Source organism: Pyrgilauda ruficollis, unplaced genomic scaffold, assembly GCF_017590135.1.
Source record: "Pyrgilauda ruficollis isolate IOZ18807 unplaced genomic scaffold, ASM1759013v1 scaffold94, whole genome shotgun sequence".
Lineage (NCBI taxonomy): Eukaryota > Metazoa > Chordata > Aves > Passeriformes > Passeridae > Pyrgilauda > Pyrgilauda ruficollis.
Genome location: NW_024531488.1, coordinates 728719 through 742283, shown reverse-complemented (window position 1 = coordinate 742283; position 13565 = coordinate 728719). Strand labels below are relative to the sequence as shown.

General features: G+C 36.4%; 1 protein-coding gene across 3 annotated transcripts in view; it reads right to left on the bottom strand.

Annotated features, from left to right (window-relative positions):
* Positions 1 to 13565, bottom strand: part of PCSK5 (proprotein convertase subtilisin/kexin type 5) — a 224994-nt gene that overhangs the window by 71234 nt on the left and 140195 nt on the right. For all 3 annotated transcript variants that reach the window (XM_041489485.1, XM_041489484.1, XM_041489486.1), the window contains exons 13-14: positions 5202 to 5338; positions 187 to 330 (exon numbers count right to left, since the gene is read on the bottom strand). In XM_041489485.1, coding sequence (XP_041345419.1) covers positions 187 to 330; positions 5202 to 5338 — 281 coding nt within the window. The remainder of the gene's footprint in view (positions 1 to 186; positions 331 to 5201; positions 5339 to 13565) is intronic.

Genomic DNA, 13565 nt, shown 5'->3' with positions numbered 1-13565 from the left:
GGCTTAAAAATATATAACTCTATGCACGCAAACTGAAATGCCCAACTTTCAATTATGAAAGAAATACTTCTCATCTTTGGTGAAGAATCCAATTTACTAAACATTTTACATATGCAGATTCTCAGGTCATCCTTAAAGCCGTTAAGGGTGAGTAAATGCACAAGCAGAGTAAATGAATGTACACACCTGAATAGTCATCTGTTGCATAATCTTCTGTAGGGTCTTCAACTGGACTGGAGCGCACTCTTTCCACTTTGGAAAAATCATTTCTTGGTGAGTAAGGCTGGATGGATGTTCCATACAGTACTAAGGACCACTCTTTCAATTTGCCTGGAAGTTAAGTATTATAAAACTGTTTTCAGAACTACTTCTCTCCTCTGTGTCTTATGAAAGTATGTAACTTTTAAGCATGTTGTTATGAGGAGGTATGGAAGACATTGCTTTCCAAGTAAGTGCAATAGTTGTTTTACTATAAGCTGAGAAAGCATATTTTCTCCAATCAGATCTTTTACACTCTATTTTCATTGCACTCAAATCTCTTGTAGATCTAGCAAAGGCTTGTACCATGGGCTGAACTCAACATAAACAATAAACAAAACATCTGTACATAGAGTTATTTTGAATATGTATATGGTACTGCATAAGGTGGTTTTGCTCTGGATTTCACTTTCCCCTCAGAACACTATCAGCTGTTCGGTAATTATTATTTGAGATCTTTTAGCTAAGTAACTGAATTCAGAATTCTGACTTACGAAAGGGATTACATAAGAGAACCTTTCATTGACTTTAAGGACACAACTTGATGAACAACAAACACCTTCTCTTAAAATCTCCATGGAAGAACATCACTGTCCCCCTCAAATCAGCATAATTTCTAATTTATTTGTGCCAATTATTTGGCAGATATATCACTGTACTGTCTGCAATCATCAGTAATATTTTGTCCTCTTAATATTTGAGAGAAGACAGAAAAAAACATCTGGCCACCTCAAGCACTATCTGACTTTCTAAATTTTTTGGGGAAGAATAAAAAGATAAAGGCGTATCAAGTCATCAGTTCATGCTATCAGAACATAAAGGGTGAACTTTCAGTCCTCACCTTTCTCCCTATACTACCAGGTGAAAAAATCTGGAGAAAGAGCAAAAGCACTCAAGCCTGAAATAATGCCTAAAGAAAAGAAGCATAAAAATGGCATCCCTGCTTGAAAAGGTGCAACCAAAGTTTGGTATCAGCACATCATCTTGGTTATGTCAATGTATGCTGGAAGAACTAGTTGTAAATATCAAATTTTCATTAGAAGAAAGAGAAATCAGAGAAGCAGGGAGAATTTGAATGATCCTGTTTTGGAGGATGTTTTGTGGTTAAAACTCGTCACAAGAAGAACTTATTATTTAATGAGAAATGTAATCCAGGTATGACACTTTTCAAGAAAATAATGTAGTAAACTTCATGTAAAATTAAATTCAAGCAATCTTCCTCTTCTTTCATTTTAATGATATTCAGTAACTTGAAATATTATTCACTTGGACTTTTCAATCTGTACAATCAAATTAATTTGACCTTTACAAGTGATTTTCTGTATTTTTCCCAATGCCGTCTGGTAGCCTCCACTGACATGAGAAAGACAAGTATCTCTCTGCTTGTACACGCATACTTCTAGCAGTAAGCAACAATAACCAAATACACTACCTGATAGATCATAAGCAAATTTTTTATATAGTTTATACTAGGGCTGAGGATGGAAATCTCTGTTATCTCTCTGTCTCTTGCCAATCCAATTTAATCTTTTTGAGACAACAATTTCTACACTTCATATGAAACCTTCTCTGCTATATACTCAGTTTTTGAGTAGAAACTACAAACTAGACTAGATCATGTGGCACTAGATCACTGTAGCTTTCAAATTTTCTCATCTGAATTATGACTCTTTAAAGAGACATGTGATCTTGATTAAAAAAATTAACTGCTGATGAATCTACCACACCTGCTGCCAAACTACTGGCTAATTAACTTGGCTGTAAAACTGAATACACCTTGTTTTCAATTTCTTTTCCCACCCACGCACACGTAACTCCTAAAGATCCATTGGATTAAAAAGATCCAAATAATGTATTTTCTTCCTCTAAGATATGGGAATCAAGTTACATCTCAATGTTCCTTAGATTGATACAACTGTGTCCTTAATAATACTTTTCTTTTTAAAAAAAGAAGTCACACAGGGTGATTATTTTTAACCAGATATGCAGTCATCTCTACAGCCCTTTTGAAAATACATCTTCTGCATGTCCAGTCCCTGCCTTTTTTTTGTGTTCTAAACCACTTCCAGAGCATACAAATCATAATACATTGAATGTAATTAAAAAAAAAACGTTTTGCTAAGTTATTCAGATCTTTTTTTCCCCCATTTATTATGAGCCAAAACTCACTCAAATAGAAAAATATATGTTTTTCTATTTCTCCCAGAACACTGGTAATTTGCAAGTACCTACTACAAATACTAAAGTATTTGCAAGAACCTAGTACAAGTAACCACAGGGGAAGATGATCCTAAGGCATAGCATATTGCGTTTGGATTTTACACATACAGAAGATCTTGTACTAACATCACTGCAAGAAGGATTATTACTTGGAATGCATATATAATGCAAAAGGGCAGCAAGGGGAATGTAGGGTCTGTCAGGAGATTCGTTGTCTTTTAAGAATGGTTCAGTAAATAAGAAAAATTTATGTGACTTGCCAGCAATTAAATGAAGACTGCCTCAAGGTGGGTTTAATTTGCACAATGAAAATATTTAAATAACTAAGTATATATACATACACACACACTTCTATAATGAATAAACAAAGTATGTACATTTAAGCCAAAATCTTTCTTTCCTCATTTTTGGCTGATTCCATCATTTAATCTGGCTAGAATAACCCTTTCCCTGCTTTTATTTAGAGTGTGTAACAAAGGTCCCATGTTGTACATATAGAAGAAAGGGTATATTCCAATGTTTCAGAGCAAACATATATCGACCTCCATAAACTCTACAGAATTAAATGTAGAAATCACATGCATTACTTTTATGAACTGGACTCTTAATTTCTTTTCAGGTAACAGGTGTGGCATTACCTTGTCAGTGCAGGGATATGACGACACATTGGGTCTTTCTTTTTAATTTGACTACAGAAAAATGGCAACTCTTAATTATACGACCTTTCAAGAGCTGAGTAAACATATGCACAGAACACAAACAAAAAACAGGCATGATGATGATATCAGTGTGATAAACTGCAGGCTATGGTGATAAATTGGAAAGGCACCATGAACTGGAGAGGCACCAGGTATAAATTATGTTTAAGCACCTTTTGTTTACTTCATGTTCTCTTCAGTGCAGAGACTAATCCCGATATGCCCAAACAGCTGAATTTATCCACCACTAATATATGGCAGGCACTTCCAAATCTTTTTGAACAGAAGAGTTACTGGACAGCTTTCATCAGAGGGCAACCACTGCTCTAGAAAGATGGGGGATACATTACTAGACAGTATACAATGAACCAGGATCCAAATTCACAACCACACTGCATCTTGTGAAAACCAAATGCACATAAAAACCAAACTAGTGTCAAGCAGTGTTTCACACTGTGGTTAAGACAAAGTAGAGGATAAGCTCTCCAGCAGGATTTTTTCAGTAGAACTGCTTCCTCCACACCCCTAGTAGGTTTTGCAGACCTACTTTCTCCCAGTCCCCTAACCATACTGTGCCTTTTCCAGAGTTGCATCTTTAGGCCTTAGATCTGATGAAGAAAAGGAAATCAGTTCCATTAGATTAGCTACTGTAGCACTGAGAGAGTATATATAATGTATTGAAATCAATAAGCCTATACAACTATATATGCAGTTGTAGTGTGCAGGAGTGTGCAGGAACAGGCCTTGAAAGTGTAAAGCTGGAAATGCAGCAGGCCACTTTGAGACCATCCTGGTGATGTAAAAGGCCTGTACAATATAGCTGGAGAACTGCAAAGATTAAAAGGCGCTACCTCTTTTTTAGTGCAAGGTGTGTGTCAGGGAAGAGGGAAATAGCTGAAATGTGTTGCTCTGTGTTTGTCCTTCATGACTGTTGGATGAACCAATGGGTTCCAGTACACACAAAGGTCAAGAGCTACCCTAACTTGTCCTTTGCACCAGAGGTGTTCCTGGATGTGTCTGGAATAACAACTGTAAAATGGAGTTGAAGAACTTATTTGCTGCTTAATACCTCCCCATCTATCAAATTCTAAAGCACTGAAAATTAAAAAAAAAAAAAAACAAACACAAAACCTCCTCCTGAATCTCTGACCAGTTTTGTTTATACTCTGTGGCTCCTTTTCCAAACACATTTAGTCAGTACCCCTTTTTACTGCACTGGAAACCTCGCTTTTCATTTAGTGGTGCATTTAACATCTGGAAAGCTATGGTGAGAAGCCATCAGTGGTGATAAAGTGAATTTTAAAATACTGGCAATGCTGGTGTTTCTTTTCAGAGCTCGAGGGGAAGATAATCAAGATTCTCAAAATGCTGCACTTAAAATTAACCAAATGACTATACAGCTAACATTTAAGTAACACTGGCCATGGTGTAAAAAGTTACCAGAGTCTAGAAGACATTTTCTGCTCAGAAATTTTGAAAATCGTACTTCATCTTGGTTTTCATTAGAAGACCGTATCAACCACATACTGTGTAAAAGCTTTTCAAATTTTGGCTTATGATTGCTGGTTTACTATCCTAAAAAACTAAAGTCAGGTTATGTAGACTAGTGAGCCAGGCAATAAGACAATAGATTTGATGGCCAGACAAATAACTTTTTTTTAAAAGTTGAGACTGGCTATTGGAACATGACACAGCTAAAGTAGAGTGGAAATAAAGAATTAAAATTCTCATTCAATTCTGCCAACAGTGATTGAGTGAGACTGATCTGTATCTTACTTTTTTTTAACAGATCATCTAAAAAACCCACAGAAATAAGTTCAGTATAAAAGTGAACCATGCATCTTAAAAGGTAAATAACAGTAACATAAAAATGAAGAGTGCATTGATAACTTAAATTTAGAATAATGCTCTATCCAGCTATGGCTTCACACTAAAACCAGTGAGAAGTTCCAGCTGTAAATAAAAGGTGGAAAACAGCAAGCACTTTTCAGAATTCACACAGCCCACATAAATATTGAGTCCTACCTGGAGTCTTGAAATTTCTCAGCTGAGATGGAGTGTCACAGATTTCCAAGATCCAATCACCTGCTGCTTTTTCACTCCAGCAGTGAGTAGTCATAAACTCCCAGTTTTTGAATCCTTCCATAGAATGATCAAATAGCCTAAAACAAATGATGACATTATTTCAAGGCAAACATATTTTTTTTCCTGGGGAGCTATGCCTCCAAGTGTGCAAACTCTTGAATAATAACTCTTTAATAATCAGCCAGTTCGTTCATCTGTACCTTCACATAACATTATTCATGACAGTTTTCTCACATGTATTGCAAGCACATTCAACTGTTCTTTGTTGCTCTCTTGGAAGAGAGTCTTTACATGCCATCATGTTTTTATAATGAAAAAGAGATTGGCAAGCTAATTCATTCCAATAACACCATAATTGCTAATACTCTTTAATATTATTTGTGGGTCTTGGAAAAACTGCATATAATACAGAATTCCATTGCTTTAACAGCAGGATGTAATTACAAAAAACTTGTAAGCTGGACAATCTCAGTAACATTTATTTTTGGCTTTGGATTGGAATAGTTAAAAGCAGTTTAAACGCAATAAAAACAATAAATTTAAAACAACAGTGATTCAATACATCAATTCCTGTGAAGTAGTATGCAACTGGGACATTGGCCTCAATCCCTGAACAACCAAGGTATCACCCTCTTCAAACACTTCACAGAATTCAGTTTGGGTAAAACTGAGAGACTAATGGCATCTGATGGTTTAATCAAACCAATACCATTACCATAATTTAATTACTGAGGTTGTGGCTGAAGACATTAGAACTCAGGCCTGGATTTTGATAATTTCTAGTATAGGGGAACAATTTCAGATACTGCAATATGACCGTGATCCCCTGTGAGATGGGGAAGGAGGACCCTTCCTGGCAGGAGATTAGACACAAGAGAATTTGCACTTTTATTCAGTGTTCACAGTGTGTTGCTTGTGTACCCCAAAACTATTGATGAGAAGAGCACTCTAAGTAGGACTGTTGCCTCCAATAAAATCACATGGCTCAATTTAAAAAATACATATATAACTATACATTCACATGTATGTATATTTATATATATTTTTGTGTAGATATATATATTTGTGTTTATATATTTTTAAATATATATATATATATTTGTGTATATATACACAGATATGTATGCATGTCAATTTATACATGCATGTATATACATATATATGTGTGTGCAATATCTATCACTATTTAAATTTGATATCTTTGTGTGAAAGCTCCACTGGTAATAGCTGCAATTAAATATTTTTAAAAGACAATAATCTCTACAGTAGAAAATCCAATGGATTAAAAATGCTTTTCCACAAAACAGAGAAAAGCCTAGCATTAGATTACATAAACGCTATATTTGAATTCATGTGAATCTGTTCTTTTCTAAGCTAATTTCAATCTTTATTCTCAAAAGGTTGTGAAATTTAGCAAACAGGAAAACAGGATGCTTGTGTAGGTACATTCCTGTTGAAAACTGCCACACTGGATAGGAATAATATGCCACAGTTCTTGCTGGAAGCTTTGGTCAGTCAGAGGCATGGGGTCAGGTACTGTGTGTCCAACATTTCCTGCAATAGAAAATGTATGGACCTACAGGGTTGGTGAACTTCATAGGGCTCATCCAAAATCTGATTTTCATGGTCTCATTTCAAACATAAAATCACAGAATCATAGAGTGTCCTGAGTTGGGAAGGATCATCAAAATCCAACTCCTGGCCCTACACAGGACAGCCCCAAGGATTACACCATGTCTCTGAGAGCCTGCTCCTGTGCACAATCACCCCTGGATGATTATGATTATGATTAATCACCCCTTTTCTTAACATACAGCCTAATGCCCCTGACACAACTTCAGGCCATTCCCTCAGATCCCGTCACTGGTCACCACAGAGGAGATTGGTGTCTGCCTCTTGGCTTCCCCTCATAAGGAAGATGCAGACTGTGATGAGGTCTCCCCTTAGTGTCCTCCAGACTGAGTATGCAAGTGACCTCAGCCGCTCCATGTATGGCTTTCCCTTCAGACCCTTCACTGTCTTTGCAGCCTCTTTTGGACACACTCTAATAGCTTTATAACCTCCTTACATTCTGGTGCCCAAAACTGTCCCCAGCACTCGAGGTGAGGCTGCCCCAGGGCACAGCAGAGAGGGACAATCCCCTCCCTTGCCCAGCTGGTGATGCTGTGCCTGACACAGCTAAAGTAGGCACGCTTGTGCCTGACACACCCTAGGACACGCTTGGCCCTCCTGGCTGCCAGGGCACTGCTGACTCACTTTCAACTTGGCATTCAGTTTGGGCTACCTTTTCCATTTTAAATGAATACATATAACAGTAGTCTAATTTATTAGCACTTATAAAATGAAATTAAAGTATACATTTGGATTCATTTTCACTGATAATTGTGTGATATTTTCTTCTGATACAGTTCTATGCTTCTGTGTATGTGCCTGTAAGTGTATATGTAGACATATTTTGGCAGCAGAATGGGCATGTTTCATGTCACTGTTAAATCACTGGTGTGAATACAGCAAATCTCACAAAAGCATGGCACATACCATCTACTGTAACGGTAGAGATTATAACATAGTCATTATCCAGAATTTGCATGCAAGTATGTTCGATTTAAGTCATGTAGGTTATTTCCAACTGTTATTCAAATTGCCATACTGTTGTTTTCTGATAGCTTATATATACTTTCTGGGGCAGTTTTGGGGACCAGAATGTAAGAAGGTTATAAAGCTACTTATATACTTTCTAAGCACATCGTCAATGCAACAAGACAACAGTATTTCTCTTTGCCACTAAATTATATAGTATTATGCAAGTACTGTGTAATTACAAATTTGTATTCACTGAGCTTCTGTTCATATACAATAGAAACATAAGTTTCTCTTTATTTTTGCCGTAATTAGTCTGATATTTTCCATAATACTTTTTGGATAACTAGGTGTGTCTTGTTTTGAAATTTTAAAGTGTTGCCAGATATCCATTATAATAATTCTTTTAAGTAATTTTGGGTGGAAAAGACAAAAAGCACACATGTCTTGTTTTTAAAAACACTGTTACCTAAAATATCTTGTGACTGGAACTGTAAGCTTCCATCCATGGAAATGGGAAAACTGGGTAATATAATTTCCGAGAAAATGGACTATTTTTTTTAAAGAATACCTTTTGAGAAAGATTTGAATTTTATAAAATAAGGTCTAAATTGGAATCTTTGAATGTATGAACTGTACTTCCACAAAATATTTCACAAATAAATCAAAAAGCTACAGAGAGGTCAAAAGAATAGTGAAAAACAAACTAGAAACATACTGATTCTGAGTCTTTGTATGTATTTTGGTCATACAAAATTGTCCTAGTACTTTTGCTTTGCTTTGTTTATGCACTAAGCTCTCCAATCAAAGAACCTATGAGACAACACAGAGATTTCGCTTTTAGTGGTGTTAAATAAATGAATAAAATTTTAAAATGTTCAGCTGTACATTCCTTATTCAGAAAGAAATACATAGGATCTTTTAAGGAGCATGCAGCCAGTCCAGAATTTAATTTTGTAATTTGTCAAAATTCCTATCAAGAATACGCTTAGACACAGATTATCTTGGATTAATAAAATTTAGTACATGGTCTGATGAACTGCTAATTGACTATTACAGCTAATTATAGACTAAAATATTTAAACAAGATTACTAGAATTATCTGATAGGTTTTTATGACCATGACCATATACCTGTACTCATGAATGAAACATACTTTAAAGAAGAAAGTGATTAATAACATTTGGATTTTCAAAACTTATTTGCTAACATAACCACAACAAAATGCCAATTCTCTTACTCAGTTACTCAGGGGACCTTTCTTAGAAACAGAACATTCAACATAGAGTGGATGTTACTGCATCATTGACTATATAATTATAAGCTGCTGCTTACAATGAATAACAGCATTAAAATAAAAAAAAAATTGCTTTTCTCTTTCTGAGGAGTTTTATGCCATACTCAACACATACCATACGTATGTCTAGATAAGAATACATGTTACACAGGGTAGCATAAAACTCTTATTTTTCTTAAAACAAATTCAAGTCTTGATCTCTTCCACTGCCACCACTTCAGCCTAAAAATTACATAACCTTTCTCTTCAAGAACATAATTTAAAGCAGAAATAGTAATCTGTAATCAAACTTTAGCCCCAGAGGAAGGCAATTAGCCTCTTTCTAATAGCATTAAAAAACCCAACAAACAAATGTCTTAGCTTTTCAGCAAAGAATCTTTAAATTCCTAAATGCTTGGAAGAATTTGATCCAGTTTTTATTTTGTGTAAGAAAAGGCAGTGAAGGTAGTGAATTTGTTTAGCAACACCAGCATTACCCATCATGAATACTAAGAAGTAAACACATAAAAGGAGCTTTTTTTCAATTATCAAGATTGTTTCAGCTGAGAAGGTGCAGCTGCACCTGACTGACAGCAATGGTTGTCTACTGAACTTACTGCATTGAGAGCCTGGAAACCCTGCACTAGCTACTGGCTGTGGCTGCAGGGGAGTAGCTGGAAAGAGGTAAGATTTCAGCAGCTGTCTTTGTTATGATGTGCTCCAGCACACAAACTGGCAGCCTCACAGGCAAGTGGTCCTTGCCCAGAAGTCTGCACAGCCACAAGACTTCAAATGTGCTTATAGTTTGAAGAGACTACATAGTGCCTTCCCAAGCTGTGTACCTGAAAGTGCTTTGGTGAACTAATCTCCTTAAAGTAGCTCTTCTCCACAGGGTCAAACCATCAGCTCCCTGTGAGGTGTAGCCCCTGAGAAACTGCAGACAGCTCAAACTGACTTAACCAAAAGTCAGACCCTACTTCCTATCTGCACTGAAGTATTCAAAACAAAAGAAATGGTCAGAGAACACACCAGGCATTTCAAAGGCTTTCTTACCTACATGTGGAAGAGCACTTAAAATTTCTGGATGTGGAGCTAAAGAAAGCATATTTAAAGTACTTGCATACACACCTTCTTTTTTTATTTTCATTTCCATGTTACATCTGGTTATCACAGTTAGTTTTATGAAACAATGGATATCTCTGAACTCTCATGATAAAGTTGTTTGGAGTAACATGAACAATAATGTACAATGCCTGCCAGCCTGAAATAGTGGCTAGTATAGCAGTCACCATCTTTAAGTGGAGAGCTTGTCCCCAGGAACTACACATATTCACATTAAATGATCCATCATTACTTGCAAACATGTCAGGCTGATGAGCTCCACACACTCCACTGGTCAGCCAGCTGCTCAGTAGTGGGATATCTATTCATCAACCCCCCAAAGGAAAAGAATAAAAATAAAAATAGCTAACATGAATGAAACAAAACATAGCAAGTATGAGTTGGAAGAAATGGTTTTTCAAGAACTGTTTCACCCTGTAGACACAGTACAAGCACAGGATTATTGTTAGCTCATTGCGGACTTAGATTACTACCACCTCAGAGACCTTTTCGGTGACACTCAGCATGAAGGTTGGCCTTTACATTTCATCATTTTAGGATTAAAATGTTAGTTTTCTGTAATATTAAGAGCATAACATGTAAGCTGGAAAAAAGATGCATATCTATAAAGAAAGTTTTCCCCAACTTCAGATTACCAAGGCGTTTTATGAAGCAACAATTGAGTAAGATTAGATAAGGGTAACTTGGATTTGGTCTAAGAGTCCTTCAGAGGAGGATATTATTAAAATTTACTGATTGTCTAATGTTTCATGATAGGAAAAAGATGGTCATGAAGATACATTCTTTTGTTACTGAAGTATTATTAATACCAGGGCCATATAAGCTTATGAAGCTAGTGGCCTGGAAAGTTGCCACCATGTGGCTGAAATATTTCAGTTATGCAGTTCAAATGGCAACAGCTGCTTTAAATTTAAAGGGCAAGAATCAAATAAGCCATGACTTCAGTGGGAGACAAATGAGCCCTAAGTTTGTTTCTCCTACTCCCTTTGTATCTAGCTTTTCTTCCACAGCCTGCCTGTAGTGAATGTTTGTTAGAACTGACCTTGGTATGTCTCAAAAAACACTCAGAAACCCGCGCTGCCAAATCCACTGGCCGATTATTTTTGGAAAGGGGATACTGTTCCCCTTTGGACTTAACTCTAGCCTCATCCTCACACCAGCCAATACACTTACAGCCTGTATTTTCCTCTGGTGCAGTGCATCCAATGTAATCATGTTGAGTACTTTCCAAACAACAAAGCAGATGCTCCCTATAATGCAGATTTTGAAGAATGCACATAAGGCTTAAACCAGTGACAGTGTTATCCACCAAATGACTGCAAAGGAATCCATATCATCTCAGGCTAACAAGTTTTCTTACTGAAGTCATTTTAGGGGGTGCCAACATTAAGGATAAAATATGCAGAAAAAAGGCCAAACATTGCCTTGAGGGACCTACTTGTCAATGCACCAGAAATTACACACAATGACTTTTCTTCCAGAATTGGTGAAGAAGTGCACATGTAAAATATACCTTTCGCACTTAAAAACATTTTACCAAGCAAAACGTTTCAAATTAAACCCAGATGAGTAATTGTAAAGCAATGGGGTTTTCCCTGGTTTCAGTAAAAACTGCTGGTATTGATGCTATTAATCCTGTACATGTACATTAAAAAGTCTTGTATATCTGAGAAAAACATCTCAGTCAGGTACAGCCTCTGGGGCCTTTGTCGATAGTATCAAAAACAGACTATTTGCTGCCAATATATCTCTGCATGCATGCTTGTAATTGAATGCATTTATTCACTGATATTCAGTATTATTGATACTTTTAAAATAAAATGCTTTGTAACTAATTTTTCATACTAGAAAATATCATCCTTTTTCAAGTTTTATTTCATAACATGATGCTAAAGCATATACATCATCAACACAAGGCATACTCCCAATGTCAAGAAATTACTACCCCTAAGCTGTATGACTTCTTACAGCAAGGCCAAATAAAGTAAGCCATAAAACACTATTTCAGAAAGTGTTGTATTCATATCCCTCACTTTACCCTAAGAAAGGCCTCAAGAAGGCTCTAGGTATTTCAGACCTAGAATTTGCAACATACATTTATCCCTAATATCAGTAGCCCAGAGTTGTTTAGTAACCCATCAGCCCAATGTGATGGCAAGTCCGTATATTTCTGAAGTTTCCATGGGAAGTGAATTTCTGGTGAGACTCTACAAGCTCTGTCATGAATAATTTGTTTCCTGGGAAGTGACAAAATGTAAAAAGGCCTTTCGGGTTTCTTTGTTTTCTGTTTAGTCTTCTGATACTATCATATAAGAAAACACTAAACATCCTCTTATTTTATTATGTATATTTGCATTCCCTTTCTCTACTGCATGTACAGAAAATAATTTCTTTTAAGTTGCAGGGGTTACAAAGACACTGATTGAATTAAATTTTGTACCTATTCCACACACCAATCATCACCAGAGGTGACCTGTGAATCCTGGAATGTATTTCCCACTTGCTGTGAGTCAGCTGTAGCACATGAAAGCCTAGAGCCAAAAGTTAGCTGTGTTAAGACCACTGGGTTTACACAAAATTGTTTTGTTTGGATACCTAGTTGGATGGTTTTCATGTTTTTCATTTTGAACTGAGGAAGAACTATTACAAGAAAATGAAGAGAAAACTAAAGAAGGATTTCTTCAAACAAAAACAAAAGATAATAAGATAATAAGAGAAACCTGTCTCACACTGGTTAGCAGATGACAAATTCTTTGTTCAGTGCAGTAGTGCAGCAGGAAGATACAGATATGTGTGCCTATGTGCTTTATCAGCACTCACAATGGAACACAGGAGATATTCTAGAGGACTCCAAACTTCCAGGAGAACTTTCTCTCCATTTGGCGAATTAGTGTCTACAGCTTGAAGAATATTTTCAGTTTAACTTTTCTTTTAATTTAACATAATCTCTAATGAAAATGTATATTCACAGTTCAATCATAATCAAGTCCATTTGACCTCCCCGTCTCCAAAACAGGCTCTTTGTTTCAAGAGGAAATACAAATCCTTCTATGACTGAGATACAGGGAGACAAGCAAGTCTCCAAAGCCAGATAATCAGCATTTCTGGCTGAGGAAGCATGGATGAAAAGCAGTCTGGAAAGCAGGCCACTCTCAATCCATTAAAAGCCCTGAAGAGTAGGACTAGGGATATTAATTTTGTGAAGACTTAAGCATGACGGCAGAAGAGCTCTCACAACCCAGGTTTGATAGATGGCATTTTTTGCAGTTTCTGATATATAACATCAGTAAACATCAACTTTTCTGTGGGATCCAGGCTCTATGGCA